The sequence below is a fragment of the Trachymyrmex septentrionalis genome, unplaced genomic scaffold (genome assembly GCF_001594115.1).
Source record: "Trachymyrmex septentrionalis isolate Tsep2-gDNA-1 unplaced genomic scaffold, Tsep1.0 scaffold97, whole genome shotgun sequence".
NCBI classification, from domain to species: domain Eukaryota; kingdom Metazoa; phylum Arthropoda; class Insecta; order Hymenoptera; family Formicidae; genus Trachymyrmex; species Trachymyrmex septentrionalis.
In genome coordinates, this window is record NW_017306160.1 from 1426273 (window position 1) to 1446688 (window position 20416).

The 20416-nt window shown below is 34.5% G+C and overlaps 2 protein-coding genes across 2 annotated transcripts in view; both read left to right on the forward strand.

Annotated features, from left to right (window-relative positions):
- LOC108756320 (protein TAPT1 homolog) overlaps positions 1–1769 on the forward strand; it is a 3628-nt gene extending 1859 nt beyond the window's left edge. Inside the window, exons 4-7 of the mRNA XM_018500046.1 lie at positions 71–405; positions 507–604; positions 678–893; positions 1091–1769. Coding sequence (XP_018355548.1) covers positions 71–405; positions 507–604; positions 678–893; positions 1091–1675 — 1234 coding nt within the window. The 3' untranslated portion in view covers positions 1676–1769. The remainder of the gene's footprint in view (positions 1–70; positions 406–506; positions 605–677; positions 894–1090) is intronic.
- A 307-nt stretch (positions 1770–2076) lies between these two features.
- The window catches only part of LOC108756294 (cGMP-dependent protein kinase, isozyme 2 forms cD5/T2), a 46622-nt gene continuing 28282 nt past the window's right edge, over positions 2077–20416 (forward strand). The window contains exon 1 of the mRNA XM_018499997.1: positions 2077–3101. Coding sequence (XP_018355499.1) covers positions 2530–3101 — 572 coding nt within the window. The 5' untranslated portion in view covers positions 2077–2529. The remainder of the gene's footprint in view (positions 3102–20416) is intronic.

The window sequence follows — 20416 nt, forward strand, 5'->3', positions numbered from 1 at the left end:
CATAAGAGATATCAATTTAAAATGAAAGATTTTTGTTTATCTAAAGATGTTGACCGATCTCATTTTTTAGGGGTAGAAATGAAAAAAATCATGCAAAGAATGCAGAAAGATATTTGAGTCCAGCTGAAGTATGTGATTTATTGAAAGGAATTGTAGTGGTAGGTTGCTGGGCAGCAACTTGGAAAGTGGACACCTCCATGATGTATCATTTAGTTAAGAGTCAATCAGTTATAAAGCTATATATATTTTATAATATGTTAGAAGTAGGAGATCGCCTTTTCAGTGCTTTCGGCCAAGACACTATTGATGCACTGCTTTGGACCGCTACTGAGCCTCAATCACGTTCCACTCGTACGAAACATTTCGGTACATTACCGCATCTCCTGTTTGCCATCACTTATGTGTGTATCCTTTAACTAATTACATTGTTACGATTAATCCGATCATGATCGAGATAGATTTAAGCCGCAACAAGATATGTTTACCTTGACTGCTTTCCCATAAAGTATTACACAGCATATTGGTATTATTTCAAGCGACGACGTTAAATGTGGCAATTAACAGCAGTAATAAAGCTCTTCTCACAATTATGATGTCCAACAACGTAAGTTGAGCTAGGAAAAATAAAGTAGTCGTCTTTTTTTTTGTATAAAATATTTCACATGGAGTTCTTTTAGTTTGTAGAATTGAAGGGTTCTGTTTTCAAGAAGTTTGACAAGAACAACTTGTTCCAATTATCTTGCGCCGACGTCAGAGAAAGGTTCCATCTGATTATGCTGCTTCTTGCAGTGAGTCTGCAAACGATGAAGGAATACGCATGGCATAGCGATCGTCTCGCTGTCTTGTTACCCGATTGCGTGACGTTATTGTTAGCAGAAGTTCTCGTTGATTGGGTTTGTAAAATAAATTGTGTATTATGAAAAATGCAAACGAGAAAAATATTCAATCAAACATCGACCTAGGATTGTTCATATCATTAAATTATTTGGATCGTTTTTATCATTTGTAATTTCTCGTTTTTTTTTTTTGCTTACCATTAACGAGTCTTGTGTAAATTGCACAAGATCATCTCCACTGTATTTCTGTAAAGGTGAAACATGCGTTCATCACACGTTTCAACGAGCTGCCTTCGACCGTCTACAGGGATTATACCGTGAGTTTGGCTTATGACATGGCACAGACACGTCGAGAGACGGCATTCTCGGATCCCTCAGACTTGGTTGCGCGGCGAATGGGCTTTATACCTCTTCCTCTTGGAGTTGCCATGGCTCGCGTATTATGTACGACTCTGACGCCATCCGCAAGACCCGCTAACATCATACTTCTATTATTAGCTTACCTTATATTAATATCTCTTCGTATATTGAATAGTTTAATCATTCTTGGAAAGGCGTGCGACATAATGTCGTCGCACACGCAACCTGATAAAGAAGACGTTCCCACGAAGTCTCCGTCGAAGAATCGTGCCAATAGTGTCGATATGAAAAATCCAAATCTTGGCACGGCTATCTTTTCAAATAGCGCCGTCAGCTTGAACAATGTCTGTTTGAACGAAGCATTTCTAGAGCCGGAAGAGACGCAGAAAAGTGAAAAACTTCAGTGTAATTTTGATGAGCTCACGAACGTCACGAAAACTGTGTTAAGGACAGGAAGCGAACCTCTTCTTCCGCAATGACAAATCTCAATAGCGCAATTAAAATGTAATGATTTTTTTTTTATTTATAAATTGTACATATTTCGTTGTACATATATACATGCACAGATACTATGTGGACGTTTTTTTGCAATACTTATATACTAAGGTATTTATGTAAGAGTAATAAATTTGGTTACCATTCATTATATTAAATTTTCTTATTAAACATCTGTTACATAAGCTATATATAGAATACGTTTTATTCGCAATTTTTTTTATATCCAATAGTTCCTTATTATTAATTTTTAATCGTAATTTCATCAAAATGTTAAAAAGTGAGTTATAAAAAGATGTTATATAAGAAATATTATATAAAAGTAAATACAATAGCACCGACGAGATTCTTTTCTATCTTATCGATGATCGAGTGTGAAGTTCGCGTTTTTACTCACAGTACAGCAAGCAGGATTGTGGATATAACTAATTTAATTGATTCCAGAGTTCTCGCTGTACCTACATCAGTTTGTCGACGAGCGTGTGACGAGTGGCGCGCAGTGGCGCGACGCACGAATAGTTCCTCGACTCCCTCTCCAATTCGAAATTCCTCTCCATCCAACCATCGTTCCCTGTCTCTTTCTCTCTCCCTTTCTCTCGCTCCGTCCTCTTCTCTCCCACTCCGCGCAATCGCTCGGTCTCTCGTTCGACAAGCACGGGACCAACGGGACGCGGGACGCCGTGGAGGCGGTGGAGGACGTCGGTCCGCCGCTCTTCACGAGCCGCGTATCACGCGAATTATATTCGCGCGATAGTAACGACCGACGACGTCCTCGTCGGGTCCCGGTCACGACGCTCCGCGTATGGCTCCTCCTCTCTCGTGCGCCAAAACAAGTTGAATGGACGAGGGTACGAAATACCGAGTGCCGATCGGCGACGCCTGCGTGTCTATGCGCGTGTGCTTCGACTCGTTGTGCTTCTCGTCGTCGCAGCAGCCGCGCGCCGACGAGGAGGACGACGTTGCCGCCGCCGCCGCCGCCGCCGCTGCGGTCGCAATCGCCGGTGCATCGACGCAGCCGCCGACGGACGGCGCCGCGGCCGTCGACGGCGGCATCGGCATCGTCGCCACGACCGCTACCACCACGCAAATCACTCAAGTTCCACTCCACGTCGGTGTCGGCGGAGGTGCCGCCGCGATCGCCACCATGGGCACCCCCCTCAGGGAGCTCCAGGAGTTGCTGCGTATCAAGGACGAGCGAATCGCCGAGCTCGAGACCGTCGTCTGTTGCCGCGATGCCGAGATCCAGGAGTTGCGCAGCCACCTGGACAAGTTCCTGAGTATCCTGCCGTTCAGCGCGGCGCCGCCGCTCACGCCGACGAAGCCGCGTACCCGCGACCGTGCCCAGGGCATATCCGCGGAGCCGCCGCTCCAGGAGCTCGCGCCTCTCGCGGTGGTCGACAAGAGCGACAGGTTGGTACCACGCGGCACTGTTTTTCTACTTGTTGCTCGCGGTGTGCGCGCGCGCGCGCGCGCGCACCGTCCCTTCTTTTTATTCTTTTCTTCTCGCGCGCACCTTGCACACTCCTCGAATTCTTCAAATGAATTTAAATGAATTCTATTTTTAACACACATCAAACGTGTTGCGTTGCGACGCTCCAGCTCGACGACAACTCTGGCTATTCGTTGCTTACTTTGGCATTTCTCACTTTGACACCTACACAAAACGCAGCCAAAAGCGTGGAAAATTTCACTTGGCTTTAAATTTAAATTTGATACGCGCAGAAAGAGATGAGGCTTCATTAGCCGCAGATCACAATTCTCAGAAATTCTTAGAATTCGTGTGAAGTTAGTTAAAAGTGTATTATAATACTATAGATTCAGCATTTCTTATTTTGACGATTATAAAACATAAAAGTGTGCGAAATAAGTTTGAGATGCGTCTCGAAAGATGTATATCTTCACCAGCCATAACTTTGGGCTGCGATACTCTCAGTCAGAATTCATGTGAAATTAGTTGAAATAATAAGCTTACTTAGTTTTAGGCATTTCTTAGTTTGATACCTCTGTAAAACGCAGCTACAAATTTTTGTGCTAAAAATGAAGAATTTCATGCAGAATTATGTTTGGCCAGTGTCACAAATTTGATATGTTCAGAAAGAGATACGTCTTTAGCAACAACCTTGCGATTCTCAATTAGAGAATCTATATAAAGTTAGCTGAATATATCATAATAGATTCACTTTGGCATTTCTCACTTTGACAGTTGCACAAAACACAGCCAAAAGTGTCAAGAATTTCGTGCAGAATTATATTTGGTCAGCAAAACAAATTTCAGACGTCTAGAAGGACATACATCTTCACAACTTTGAACTGCGATTCTCATTTAGAATCCATGTGAAATTATTTAAAAAGATGGTAACATACTTACTTTGATATTTCTCACTTTGATACCTATACTAAACGCGGTCAAAAGTGCGAAGAATTTCGTGCCGAATTACATTTGGTCAGCAAAACAAATTTGAAAGTCTAGAAAGAGATACATTTTTAGTCTCGCAACTTTGCGATTCTCAGTTAGAGCCCATGTAAAATTAGACTTCGTTTTATGTTTCTCATTATGACATGTAATACATAAAAAGCAGTCGAAAGTGTGGAAGATTCCACGGAAGAATTATACATACTTGGTCAGCGAGATAAGTTTGATATGCCTAAAAAGAGATTGCGTTTCCAGTCTCTCAACCTTGGCTTGCGCGATTACTTAGTTAGAGTCCATATGTAAACTTGCAATTAGTTGAAAGCATAGTAATACGAATAAGACGACCTCGGTAAACGCGAGTTTCCTCGCTTATACAGATGTACAAAAAAACAAACGAGCTCTTGCAGGCTCTTCTTGCCCGTTATTTTCTCGAGCGTGATTCGCGATTATAATTCAATCCCCCAGCTTCAATCTTCGATATTTAGCACCTTCATTCTCGTCATCGCATTGTCTACGTGTCAACGACTTTATTTGCTACGCGATCGCACACATTGTATGCGCGAGGCACATTATATGTGACCCGTCCTCGCCGTCATCTCGTGCGCGTTTTTATGCGTACGGCTTGAAAGAGCTGGACCTTTCTCCTTCGCTCTAAAATTACGCTTTCGCGTCCCGCTGCGCGCCAAAGTAGACACTTTCGCTCGTGGGCATCCGATTACTTCCGACTAGCCCTTATCTTCGACGCTTTTCGAGCGATATGACGTTACCGTCGCTATCTTTTAATTAACGATATCTCTCGCTAAATATACGTTTGTTCCTAAGAGATGCATCTTTAGGGGAGACCGGGGTTAGTCGACTGAGTAGAATAATCGAGACTACATTAAAAACAAAACACTCAATCTGCTGTAATATCTTGTTGCGAACACATCTATGATATAGAAGTTATGCCACAATTTCAAAAGATCTCGCGTACATCTAAGTAAATATTTTTATTCTTAAAATTTTTGTTTTACTATCGTATATGATTGTCTGAGATGTGTGATTTCTGCTTAGATAGTAAGTGTAGTTCTTACTTAATAAAGTCCAAGAGATTTTTTGTTTTGTTTATGTGTCTTTGTTATCGTACATTGTTAATGTTTTTAAAAAATGAACGAATGGGGGTAGTAGACTAACCACAGCATGGAACTGTATGACTCATTTAGTGACGACTCTTATAGTACTTGCTCAAAATTTTATTCCTTAAAGAGATAAATTATTAACTTTTTTTATAAAACTAAAATATTATTAGCATTATTTTTATTAACCTTTTAAAATTTTATAATTATATATTTTAAACTAGATAACAGTTTATCCCGCAACCTATCTCCTTAAATAATAACATTTTATATAATAAATAAATACATTACTAATTTTTTAAGGATAAATTATATTTAAATTAAAAAAAACTAGATATCTTTAAAATTGACTAGAATATCTCCTTTCTAATAAACTATTATTAATAATTATTTCATATTAACTAACATAATACTATTAAATATTTATTAGCTCTTTTAAATTCGAGAAATCCAATAATTAATCGAACATATTTTAATAAATCCTGATACAAAAGGTACACTTAACTGAAGTTACTTTTTCACATTTAACTAAACTTTTTCTCAATGGTAAATGTTATAAATTTAGTTCCTTTATGTCCAATCTTGAAAACTAAGCTCACTTGACGTGTTTTTGCACGAAATGGACAAATTTTCAAAAAGAAGCATTGTTTTGTTCTGCGAAGCGATGTTGTGTTCAAAATATATTTATAAAAGTTTTATTATGTAGCCAAAGATGTAGCTTAAAATACATTAATCTTTATTTTAATAATCTTAGTCGAATTACTCCGGTCCCGGGGCTAGTTGAATCAGATGGAACGCATTAGAAAAGTACATTTTTTTTCATATTAGTTATCAGTTTCCTTTTATTATTAAGTTATTAGTAGGTAGTTAAATATATGTGGTAACTGGTGTAGAATTCATTTTTTCGATGAGTCTCTTAATTTCGTCTGTAAAAATTCGAAACCGAAAAATGAGTCCATTAGCCCCTGAGTCTCTCCTAGAAACTTCAAATCGGTATAGTCCGTTTTTATCTCAAGATTGTCTTAAGACCAGCGCAATTTTCTAAATAGAGATTTTTTCGCGTTTTTAAATTTTTCTTTTTCTTTGAACCTATATATATCTCGAAGTTCCTTAATTCTCTCGACTTTTACACATTATAGGCTTGTTCCTTAATCAATTCTCCATCGATTGAAAAAAAACTTAATTGAAATATATCCATTTTAACAGAAGTTACAATACAAATATAAATGGAGTCCTAGGGACCCCGGTGTGTATATCTAGAGTGCAAAAACAAGTGTGTAGAACTAGGGTTAAAATGCTAATATTCTTTAAGGTTCTTTGATTGGTTTGTCACATCTTAAGACTGTACTTAAGACGGCCTCGAATATAAGAATCGAATATGAATACCTCTCTTAAACTGCGATTCTCAGTTAGAATTCATGAAACTTAATTGGAATTATAGTATAATAATACAGACTTACTTAGGTGTTCCTCATTTTTACATAAAACACAATTAAAATGTACTTGGTCAACCTCTCCGAATTGAAAGTCTACCTATTACGGTATATTTGTGAAAGAGAGAAAGGACGAGAGAAAATTATACTGAACGATAGAATTTCGCGATCTTTTTGCATGTCTAAAACTTAGCATGTCAAAATCGTTTAGCTTTCAAATATCGAACGACATTGTAAGGTTAAATCAAACCTGTCGTATTATTTTCAGATTCATAAATTCTATATTAAGGTAACGATAACATACGACGAGAATTACGTGATGTGTAATTTGAATTTTAAAAATCATTGCGCGACGTTGGAACATCACATACACTTTGTTGAATTATTTTTAATATCTTATATCTAAGAGAGGGAAGAGAGAAAGGTTGTTTGTGGGCGTAATATATTTGTTTCGTCGTTACTCGAACATCTCGGTTTACGAGGTGCATTGCAATCGTATCGGGCGTATTTCGTGTATCGCGTAATGTCAGGCCGGAGCGGAATAAATCGCATCGTGAAAACGTGACTTCGATGGTGCGTGGGCACGATATATCGCTTAAAATCGAACACGCTTAAAAAAACGAATGGATTTCTATCAACGCGTGACCATAAACAGATAAAAAAAAGCATGAATGAACGTGGAATGAGCAACGTCGGCGCGTATCAATTGTATTTGTCGCGTTAAACGTAATATGAATTTTATGCACGATCAGGAATACTGATCGGTAATATTGAATCAGTAATATTAACGGTATAAATATTTTTACAACCTTATATACATGATCAGGATTATTGACAACATTTCAGTTCAGTTTTATATACCTTGTGACGTCATATACATGCATTATGGATCTTAGACAGTCAATAATATTGTCAGTTCCCCAACAAATATTGATATATTATTGACTGTGATTTTTCGATTTTTTAGTATCAATATCAATTTGTGATAGGTGATATCACTTGGTAAGAGGATACTGATACTTGAGAAGAACTCCGGATCACCGTCAAGATCCATCAATATTAGCTACACGCGATCAATAATTATTGGCATGTGTCAATATTTGTTGATACTGATTATTATAAACGTGTAAGGTGCTTATTATAGGTATAAATTGCGTATTCCCTGATTTTAGCTTCTGCTTAGAATATATCAGTATTTCACATATGCAGCACAGATCATTCCTGCAAATTGCACACTGAAAAACAATACTAAGAAAAATATACTAAAAAAATATACTTGAAAATGTACTAAAAATATACACTTGAAAAAATACACTAAATTTTAATAAATTATAATAAGATTAGAAATCATTGAATTGACTAAATATTTATTAAATATAAAGATATACATATTTATTTAACATAAGAACTATTAATTTGATTTAACTATCATTTCATTTTATTGAGTAAATATTTAATTGTTTAGTTAGCATATATAAATATATACACAAATAATTATTAAATATTTATTAAAATTTAGGATCTCTTTCTGTAATATTCCATTAATATTATAATATTGCAACGTTACATCAATCTTACTTCTGTAAGGCTTCTGTGCTGCATTGGCCAGCATCTGTCTTCAATTTAATATTTTAGAGACAGCAATGTGCTTCAAGCTATCTCATTCTTTCCAAATTGATAACGATAGTATCAAAGGATATTCTATTCTTATTACATTACTATAGTTTGGCAAAATATTAATTTTTCGTTTAGAGAGAGAGAACACGGAGAAATATAGCAAATTATAATAGTCACAAATATTTTCTTCTTCCAGTGAATGGAAGTTTGAATCGCGCTGCGAGAGATCGAGAGAGAAGATAATAATGATAATCGTCGCGATTTTATTCCATGTTTATTCGTTGCTCCTTTTAACGCCTCGCGCTTATACTTGTGTATTACGCTCCGTACATGCACGTAATGCGCATTTACGCACACGTAGGTGTTTTGACACGTGGCATATGAGTATTGGAGCCGGCGCTAGAGGCTCGTGCTCGGCTTCGTGGATTTACGTTCCGCGTTCGAAGGCAACGCCGGCAGCAGGTTTCTACACAGGTTATGCCACAGAAATTAGTAACATGAATGTCTTCTCTTATGGGAAACTTGCAATTGACATTTAACGTTTCCCGGACTATGCCTTTTCTAGACACGTTAAATTTAAGATAGATGGATAGATAGATATACACTGAGAGAAAGGTATTTGTGACTATAATTCATAAAATAATTATAATTATGAACTTCTTTTTTATAGTATTATTAATGCTATAATGTTAGTAATAATTGGATATGTATTTATAACTCTACTAAAAATATGCAGTTGGCACTGAAAATTATAGTTAGATTATGGTAATTGCAACCATTATTTTGTCTCAGTGATAGATGGACAAGATCAGATAGGTAGATAGAAGGATATATAAATAGAAAAAAAGAGAAATAAAGAGATTTTAATTTTAACGTAAAATAACGAGTTTTTTACATTATTTATATCTGTACTCACACGTTGGATTTTATAATGATCAATTTCTGTTAATTGTGTATCTTCAATAATTCAGACAGATTACAATAATCTTTAATTGTGATTATTTCAATCAATTAAAAATCGCTCAAAATAATTAAATTTAAGAGCAGAAAATTGTAGTGAATTTTGACCTGCAATCTCAAAGTATTAGCGATATATTATTTTATTTTATTTTTTAAGTTTTTGAGAAATAACTAAACTATTTCTTATCATTATTAATAGCAAAATGCGCAATTTAAAAAAATAGCTCTGTTTAAAAATAATGTATGACACGTTCCTTTTGTTGCGATATTGAATACATATTGAAATAAAGAATACAATGATATAACGTCGGAAATTACAATCGAACAATATCATATTAAATTATTAGAAAATTAAAAAATCGGTTTATTTCAATGGGCTTAGTCTCTGTGAACTCGACTGCTCATACCCTCGCATTATCTTTCATTGAATAATTCTAATGTGTGCCATGGGAAACAAATGTTGCGTGGCACGTAATAGTCAAGTTTTGTGTAGTAAATTCTAATGATGGTTTGACCTACACCACGGCTAGAAGGCAACTGCATATATTTCACAAATAATGATCTATTATATAAATACTAGAGTAGAATAATTTTTTAAGTACGACACTTTATATAACAATATTTTAATATTCCTTAATGACGTTTTCGTACGAATTTCGCAAGAATTGGGCTTGTAGAATGTATAGACATATTGTTGAAAAATGGAATTTTTCTATTTGTTTATCAGTATCGTGTTTTCGCATTTTTCTTTGTTTGTCTATTATGGAATTTCTGGGTTGACGTGTATTGTTGCCTTATCGCCGACGTTCCGAGAATAACGTAACGCTTTATCTCATCGATCGTAAGGTACGAAAAAAATTCGCATTATTGTAGACTCATTTGTTGACGACGATTGAAATTCGATTCCATTAATTTAGCAGCGAGCGAAGAAAAATGAAGCACAGGTCAGAAGCAGAAGCTAATTTTAAACTCGCTACCGCTTATTATGCAAGTCTTTTCGTTGATCAATGCATGCATAGCGATTTCCTTTTATCGCGTGTTGATTCATGCAAGGGCGTGGTTAAACGTGATCAATTAAATAACTTTCGAAGTCCGAGTTATTACCTTCATTATTTATGTGTCGTTAAACAATCGTAATATAAAACGAATTATAAAATAAATAATACAAATATGAAACGGTCATTTTATGAGTCTTTAATCTGTACGATTAAATGTTAAACTTTTATGTATTAGAAACGTATAGTTATTGTCAATTTTAGGTCCATTTTGATCACATAGTCGTAAATTATGCAAATATCTGTACTCTGAAAATTATTGTTTTTTTTTTTTAGAGATATCAAAAGATCTAAAATTTTTGTACGATGTCATATACCTTTTTATTGTGAAAATATTTCAAACATAACCCTTTGATTTTATCTTTTTTTATAATATTTCGATTTTGTTATTATCATAGAGGAAAAAAATCTTTTCAATCTTAAAAGGGGCGTATATTAAAAGGGAAAGTATGTATATAGGATGGAGAAGATGACATTAACACCTGTTGCGCCTTAGAAGTCGGCTTGCTTCATACTCATTCCTTTCACCTATCGCTTTGCCATATTTCAAAGTTGTTCTTAGATAAAAGAGGCCTATATCTTTGTTCAGCCTTATCCACTGACAATATCTTGCAATCTTAAGCGGACAACTTTGCCTATATTGAAGATAGAGAAATATGTTTTTTACGTTGCCGCAAAGAAAGATTATATACGTCTGTGTTTGTACAGATTGTGTTTTTTTTTTTTTTTTTTACAAAAAGTTAAAGCAGTTAAAGTAATCGAAATTAATCCGGCTGCACAATTTCAATACAAATTGGAATTAAAGTGACACCTTCGTGGATCGATAATACATTTGACGATATAAATGGCTATCAACGCGAGTTTTAAACATCAGTGTGTTTAAACAATCTTATTATTAGCGAGGTAATCGTCTAACTGTGTATATTGAACGTAACGTTACTGCGTAATTGCCGCGGTAGAATAGTCATCCTACGTAGCGTATTGTGCGTTCGGTGTTGCGTTTATATCAGTAATCATGATTGCACAATGTATTGCAGAAGGTTTCAGCGGTTTTCTGGAATTTAAAAAGTTCCGCGCTATTTATTCTTCGAGTGAATATGCAATACGTGTTCTAAATATAGCTTCTCCTCGATGAATCTTTTCCTGCAATTGTTTTATGAGGTCATTTTTTACGTTTATGATTCACTTGAACTGATGAAATCACTTAGATATCAAAGAAGCAACAGTAATTTAATTCTTCGAGTCGAATGACATTTTGTTATTTTTAACACTTTTACGTGTGGCAAAATATAAATCAATCTATTTCTGTTAATTAATTTCAAAATAAACTGACCGTATTAATGTGTGTATTAATAAGTAATAAGTTAAATTTCAGTCAATTTTACTACATTTTCTTGAATTAAATCGTTTAACTCCCTTGTGTTAGTTAAATTAATATTGAGCAGGTCCAATTACGATCTATAGAAATGATAATGATAAAAATAAATAAACTCGAATAGGATATAACTTGATATTATGAATTTAACATTACGAGTGAAGTGAAGGGCATAAATTCTATTAAATAAGTACATACAAAAAATTTATATAACGCGGCATTAAGATGAGATATGACAAAGTTAAAATACTATATGTAGGTATTAATAAACGCAGTGTTGTTTCCACAACTATTTTTTCTGTCTTTATTGTAATAATAAAAAATTACAAAAACGTTTTGAAACGATTTTGAATTGACTTTATTGATATAATTTCTTTCCAAGAGCCAAACTTAATTTAAAATATTCTAAAATTTTCATTAAGACTTAAATTCTTAAATTAGATGTGTTTAATGAATGTCACCTTAGTTAATTTGTGTGTTATATATTTTGCACCTTATATTTCATCTTGGCAACGTCCAACTGAAAATTTATTTCACATGGCATTTAAAGAAGACATTATTATTATTATTATTATTATTATTAGGCGTTAGGAACTCGAAAGCTCATTGCCGCAAATACCAAATCCCGCCACTGTTCCCGTCCCTGAGCCAGATCCCTCCATTTGTGACCCTCATACCCCATTTCGTTAAGGTCCATTCTAATATTTTCTTCCCATCTACGTCTTGGTCTACCCAATGGTCTTTTCCCATCCGGTTTAAAGAAGACATAGATTTATTTAAAGAAGACATAGATTTATTTATGATAAAATTAAATCGTAAGGTATCCTCTAAGCCTGTATTGTTTTAAATAAAAATCTCGCATATTAACATTTAGTGTTTGCGGAATAATACGAAATTGTTATGACATTACGACAGGCTTCCGTTTCATCCGATATACGCGAGATCTCAGTCAACCTGCTATTATAAGAAAACGTTAAAACGATTGACAGATAAGCTTACGCGATGCAGGCGCATTGCGTGTATATACGCGCGTGTGTAGAAGGTTGCATAGAGGTTGATCTTCCACCGAGATAATCGAAATATCGCAGATGACGATCGGACAATTATTCATCGCAATATCCCACAGGCGTGTGAATAAAAAAAAAAAGATATAACAGTTGTTGTCTCGCCTCTTTGTCTCGCCTATCTCGACTGTTATCCTTGCCTGTGTCGCGCTGGATCTTGCCTCTCCTGAGGTGGCTGATAATGGCAATGGATCTGAAAATAGCTCCTCATCACGACTTAGTGGGATTCGTTCGCGCAGCTCATGAATACTTTTACCGTGTTGGAACTTCCACATAAAAATTCCGAGATCGCCTCGTCGAAACTCGCATCATCCTATTATGTGAGGCGACACGCGTTTAACTTTGGCCGCGAAATATTCCGTATGTACGAGGTCTATAATTGTGCAGAGACGTCCTGTATAGAGGGTTTTGTTAGCTGCATTTTACCAGGTGGTGTCTTCAATTATCACATGAGTTCTTTTGCATTTAGGTTTTCGTCGTTTCTGTTTTTTGAATATATTAGGTTTCGAAATTTTTCTTTTACTTTGTGTATCTGTTATGTATCATGGCCTTAATAACTTTCAAGGTTTAATTTAAAAATTAAAGAAAAACCAATCTCTATCTTTGTTGTATAGCAACTTTTGTTTGGAAAATTAGACAATTATTAATGTTGCCCTCAAATAATATTAATGTTAATTCGTGCATTAAGTTTTAATACTCTACACTGTAAAAAAAAAAAAGGAATTTGCTTCCGTTGCGTGTAATGGAAGCAAATTTCAAGCAGGTATATTAAAAATTTAATGTTGTCAATGAAAATGAAGTTATATAGTAACTTAATTTTAACGTTTACTTATATTAAATTTTATGCAAATCTACATAAAATTCGACAAAAAATGTACTAAGCCTGGCAAAATTTCATGAAAAGTACACTAAATTTCATGTACATGTACACAAATATACTTTTCAGTTGCAGATACATTAAATTTAATTTGATTATCATAAAATTGAATTTAATTTGTGTAACTTAAAAGTACATTAAATTTCATGACATTTTTAACAGTATATTTTATAATCACAATATTATTCTTTTTCTTGCATTATCGTGTTTATGACCTATTTATGCAACGAGATTAAGTCGCTATTTCAAAAAAAGATTGTCAAATAGACCGACGGTTGCGGTTTCCTGTGATCGTTCTTTTGACCGTGCATAATTACGTAGGATATGCATTTACTATGCAAATCATGCAGTCTACGATTAAATCATAAACAAAATATTACTTGGCCTATAAATATACAAACTAATTTCCAAAGTAATAAAAAAACATCTTATCTAATCTTATTTATAGATATGTAATACAACTGTAATGCATTTAAGTTAAAGGACATATTAAATATGTAAAGATATCATCTATAAAATAATCTATAAAACTCAAACCATTTTTTTTTTATCTAAATCTAATTTTTTTGTATAATCTATCTGTATTATATAAATCTATAATTTTTACATAAATGAATAATTCTTAACTTTTGTCTACTAATTCATTAAAGGTCACTTAAAAAAAATATGCAGTTTCGATTTTCTAATTCTAAGCCAGCACAAATCCGAAAACTGAAAACTGAATTCTATTAAAGTTGTACGATGATAAAAGAAATATAAATGTACTTATTAATATACGAGTGTATTTATTAATGCATTTAGCAAGTACATTTAGCAAGGCTTAATTATCTCTCGATAAAAGAAAAGTGCAACGCGCAACAAAACGTTTCGACCCGACGTGACTCGACGGTTGTCCGGCACAGCTCGTCGCGTTCTCTGATTAATAATTAGAGAAGGCTGATTTAATTTCCTACTTCGCTGTCAGGATTATTGGTGGTTAACGCGGCCGTTAGACCGCTTCAAGTGGTCGTAGACTGTATATCGGCGCTGACGCTCCAGTAATTTTACCGGTCATAAAGTTTGGGAGGTTCTATTTTTGTCTTCTGCCATCGGCCACGAACGGACGGCGCACATTAAGAGATGCCGCATTTCTTCCATACGCATCTTCGCTGTAATAATTGCAACGGAGAGAGGAGGAGAAGCCCTCTGGCCCACTTGCTTTTATTCAAGCTCGACTCGACTCGACTCGACTCGCTGCACTCCGGACGGGTGTTGAAACCAGTCGGATGACGTCACGTATAATTACTTCTTTGATTCACTCTCTTTCTCTTCTATGGTGCCTCTGGCACGACAAATTCGTCGGTCTCGATCAGTGGTGTAACGGGCACGATGCACTTCTGGGCGCCACAATGTCCATGTAATACCTTAGATGTATTGAGAGTAAGAAACGAACTACTCTGTAGTTACTTTACGTTTACGATAAACTTTTTCTATGGTCTATTTCCAGTACGGAAGCAACGTGAGAATAATTTTCTGAGAAATTTGAAGGAATTTGAGAATTTAAAAATTTAGACAGATATAATATCTGAAAATAATTTTGGTGGACCATCAACATAATTGTACAGGATATTCAAGCATAATGAAGAATGTTGTACAAACTAAAAAGTTTTGATATTCTAACAATCAGTTTTTTCTACCTAATTGTCTTAATAAAGTTATTTTCGGATCTGTATTTAGCTAAATTTTTCAGCAAAATTGTTCTTTTCGTGTAAATAACATTAAATGGCAAATATAGAGTGTGAATGCAGCACGGAATGCTCGAACATTATACTTTTGTCTCTAGAATTTTCGATCTTTTCTTCCTTCAATTAATCATTTTGCGCAAAATCGCGATGTCGCAAAATTTAAGGTATTTGTCAATTTAAACAAATTTTTCTACTTTTCATAATATTTTGAAGCAACACTTTTTATTACTATTTTAAAACAAGAATATATTTTTATTTATTTATCCTTCTTTTATTACAACGACAGTTTACATACTCGTACTTTAATTGAGATTCTGATAAAAATATCATATTTTATGTCAGAGGAAGTTCGGGTAAATCCAGGAGACTGTTGAAGACAAGCTTGACACGTGTTCTCTGGAATGAATAAATATCTCGTAATAAAGATCACGTGCCAAGAAATGATGTTACACACGGCCGTGAATACACGCAGAAAATTATGTTTTGTACGCATATGATGATTACTTGTTTCAAGTACTTCAAAAATTTATGTATTATCCGCAAATCTTATCATAAGCAAATTCATCACATGCATCAAAATATACTCTGAATCTAATAAAATTTTAATTTACTTTAATCGAAATTATTAAATCGAAACAAATTTGATTTGCTTATTACGTAAAATCGCTTCTTCGATTAATTTTTATGATATTCTTCAAATGAAAATAAATTCTCATTTGAAGTACATGTAATAATGAGTGTTTCTAAAATTTGTGTAATAAGTATGTGTACATTTTTTAAATTGTTATCAAGAAAATATTCTTTTGTTAACGATAACCATTACTTAAAAATAAATAAGTAAGTTGAATAATCATGTTTCTCAGCAAATGGAACGATATTTTTTTCGCGCACGTGTATAATTCAGATTCACGCTGATACGGCAATTTACGCGCCTTTCAAATCTTACGTTCTAGAAATAAAAAAAGTGTATTACAATTAAACAGGTGTTACGTAGCGCCGTCGAATCGTCGTAGGATTACGCTACTGACGCAGTGCGATTTTGCATTCTCCTCTCCCTCCCCCCCCCGTTCCCTCCCACCCTCCTCTTTCTCTCTCCTTTCCTCCCTCTTTTCATCCCAGCTCTTTACCCGCCGTCCCTCCCGCGCGCTTATCTTGATGCGCGGTTAAAAATAGATCCTGTCACGGCCATCGGCGACATTTTAAAAGCTGAGCGGTCGAGCGGCTCGCGCGAAAGCGAGCGAGCGAGCGAGCGAGCGAATTAGCGCCTTCGAGCGAATGCACGATCTCGGCTGGTGGCGCCTCCTCGGAACGACGTTCCGTCCGCTCGATTCTTCTGCTGCCGATCCACCTGTTCCTTGTGCAGCCGCCTTCGCGGCTCGGTCGGTAACGCCTCCGAAATATTCCTTTATGCTTGTTCTACAATAGAGTTGTAAGTAAAAAATTGGCCAATTACAGTTAAGTGTGAGAAAAATAATTGACTGCGATTAGTTAATTTCTTAGGGCTTACCGCTTACGATTCGATTGTAGAACAGATCTTAGGCCCGATTGCACCAATGTTACTTTGATTTTAAGTGAAGCTTAAAACTCTGTCTGGGTCGCTTTTTCGCTTTAAAATGAGACAGAGAGAGAGTTTTAAGTTTCACTTAAAGTCAAAGTAACGTTGGTGCATCCGGAGTCTTAAGGAGAAATAAGGAAGAGATCTAAGATTTTAAGGTTGTTCGGAAAGTAATTTCGTTTTTTCTTATGAAAATGATGAATTTTTTTCTATAAAGGTCAGTACACTTTTAGTTGTTAATAGTAGTTCGTTATCGTTGAAAAATCCTGCAGCAATTCCTTTTAGCAAATTCCTTTTAGCAATTTTTTTACTTCGGAAAATAATCTAAAATATATATTTGAAAATAATACAAAAAGTTTGAAGATGATTTAGATAAAAACTTATTTCAATACAAAATAGATACAATTTTAAAAGATAATTAAAATAAAAATTACAACATTTTTATTTAACTTAAAATTATATTATTAATATAAATATTGACTTTTTGAATAAATTCATATGATGTTAACATTCATTTTTATACAGAAAGTATAAATTGCCGATTCCATTCATTTTTTGCAGAGACTATATATCCTTTTTAAGGATGCATTAAATTAAAAATATATATTTATGAGTATACCTAATTTAAAAATAAAAATGTAATTTATATCCAAAAATCGAAAATAATCTTTTTAATTTACTTAAAATATCTATCCTTTCTAGAAATAAATTTTGTTAACTCACATTAAGAAAAGGGGCTAAATGAAATAGATATATAATATGTACGGATATAAAGCGTGCAATAACTATGTAATAAATAAAACGCGTATATAAATTGCACTGATGAACTTCTCTGTCGCAATAACGCCGACAGATCACGAAGGATCGATACTCTAAGCTTCTTGGGAGCGTCGAACTCTGATTGTGAGTCAGACAATGAGCCTGGACCTTGCGTAAACGTAGTGTATTCACGGTTATCAGCGGCGTATCATCGCGGTTACAAAAATAACCGATGCTTTCGTTACTCGACCTGTCTTATCGATGAGTTTATTTGATAGCGCTTAACCACGCGTGAACGGAGTGATTTGACATGCAGTCTGAGTCTTGATTTACAGACGCGATTCTCGCGTGCTTCGAACGCGCCTCGAGTTACATCCGGAAATCGGACGACGCTCTCTCCGATGATTTATTCAATACCTATTCTTGCCGCTGCCTTGTTCCTAAACGAATGTGACGCCCATAGTTTCAACTTCGGTTACGCTTAGGCCGCGATTAAAGCGACCTAGTTTTCATGCGTTTTAAATCAGTACAGTCTGTCTTATCTTTTTTCACGTTTAGAAAGTTTAATGATCTTTGTGTGAACCCTTTGTCGGAATGGAATATACGTCAAAACGCATACTCGCTGCTACTGAAGCGATTAGACGTATCTTCTTAATTATTATAATGAGTTTGGGAAAAGAATTGGTAATAAAATAAACACATAAATAAAATAATAAACAACAATAAAATTAAGAAATTTTTCCAATAAGTGGAAAATAATATTTTTGGCCAAAAATATATTAGGCATTTTATTAATTATTATTTAAAGTTTTAGGTTTTTTTTTTTTCTCAAAAATTATTTGCTATAAATTATCCTTCGTTTCAAGAATCCTTTAAATTTATGTATAGTGCCAGTAACCCAACAGGAAAACAATGCAGATAAAATAATTCCAGATGAATAAAAAACGTAAGTGCTTAATATTTTTGGCGAAGGCTGTATATATAATTATATTAAAATTAACATTTAATATATTTTATTCCTTGCGTGAGAAAAAGTGGATTTAATAGCCGTGATTTGTGAAATAATCATAAAAAGCGGTTTAAAACTTTTTCGCTTCAGAGAATTGTAGTTCACATCTTGTATCGTGATATATTTGTGAGAGTTCGACGATGTAAATTATAGTCAACGTTTTTCTGCTCGTTTTGATCCCGAGCATTTCACGCGAGCCGTTCAACCGGCTATAAGATCATCCATCGGTTGGTGCTCCCAACAATTGAGACTGGTCTGGCATTCCGCGAGATCATCCCAGAATTCGCATCTGGGTAGGCCTAAAAGCTACATAGTATATTCCATTCCGTTATACATCACGCTAACGAACCGGCTACAAATCTAGCACTTGTTCCCTTTATGTGATCTCGGCATTCCTTCGTAAACCTCTTTCTTATATCCGGTACAATGTAATTCATCTTACGCACATTCTATTCATATTCATGCACATTTAATAAATATATGTATATACGTGTGTGTTAAATGCTCCGTAAATATTACTTATACATATATCTCAATATGGAGCAGTGCTTTTGTTTTCGTGTTACGTTTGTATAATTATTATCAGTAGAGGAATTTTACTTATTGTATAATTTGCATCTATATATGTTATAAATGCACTTACTATATTATATGTTCCATTACACGTGGACTATTATCTAACGCTATCAATTCTGACAGGCGATCATTCAATTTTGCCGAAAAGAAAGGTTTTGCTGAAATATTTAAAAATTTAGATCTGGATATACAGATCTGAAAATAAATTTTATTAAAATCATCGAAATTATTATATAGGACGCTCAATTCGTATTCATCCGTTGTTTATTATGCTTCTAATTATTAGTTTTCTAATTATTTTACATAGTTCGATAAAATTATTTTCAGATCTGGGTCTACTTAAATTTTTACAGAAATTTTCGCGAAATTGCTTTTCGCATTTTGCTTTTTCTATAATCGAATAATAATATTTCAAAATTTGTGTAAAATTTTTTGTCTATAAACATTCATATATATAATTTGTGTGTGTTTAGTAGAATTTCGTGTTTTATTCTAAAAATATAAAAAACTTTATTTATACGCCTATTTTAAAATATACAAGTTTATCTTTATCATCTCTTTTATATGTAAAAATATAATTTTATTTATAGAGATGCGTAATGATGTGGACAGTATATAGGACACTACTTATTTGTTGTAAGTAAACATGTCTCGTACGAAGCGCTCTTAATATCGTAGAATCTCGCATAGAGATTCGAGTACCGATTGTATGTAGTATTGTCCTACCTAAAGATTTTGCATAGACAGTGTACATATAGAATAATGATTGCGAAATAGAATCGCGCGAAGGCTTTCGAGAATTCGATGTACGCGACTTAAATAATTCAAATGTCCGTTAATAGGCTCGATTCCTGTGTACACGAAGGATTAAGCCTCTCTTACGCGATCTGTACTATTTCTCGAGAAGAAATTCTCCGATGAATTTTCATGTCGTCAATTTCGAGACCAGCATTTATAGTCAGATCTTATATTTAAAAGAGTCTTAAGATGTCATGAACTAATCAGAGAAGCGTATATATTAGAACTGATTATTAAGATACTATTTATAGACGGTCTTGAAATGAGAACGGACTGTGAATAGTAGCTTAATTTTGCGATGAAAAAGAACATTGTATATTTATTCTGAGATTGGGAATTTAATGATTCGATTTTTGCGGAATGTATACACTAGTATTTTTTTAAATAGCTCCGCT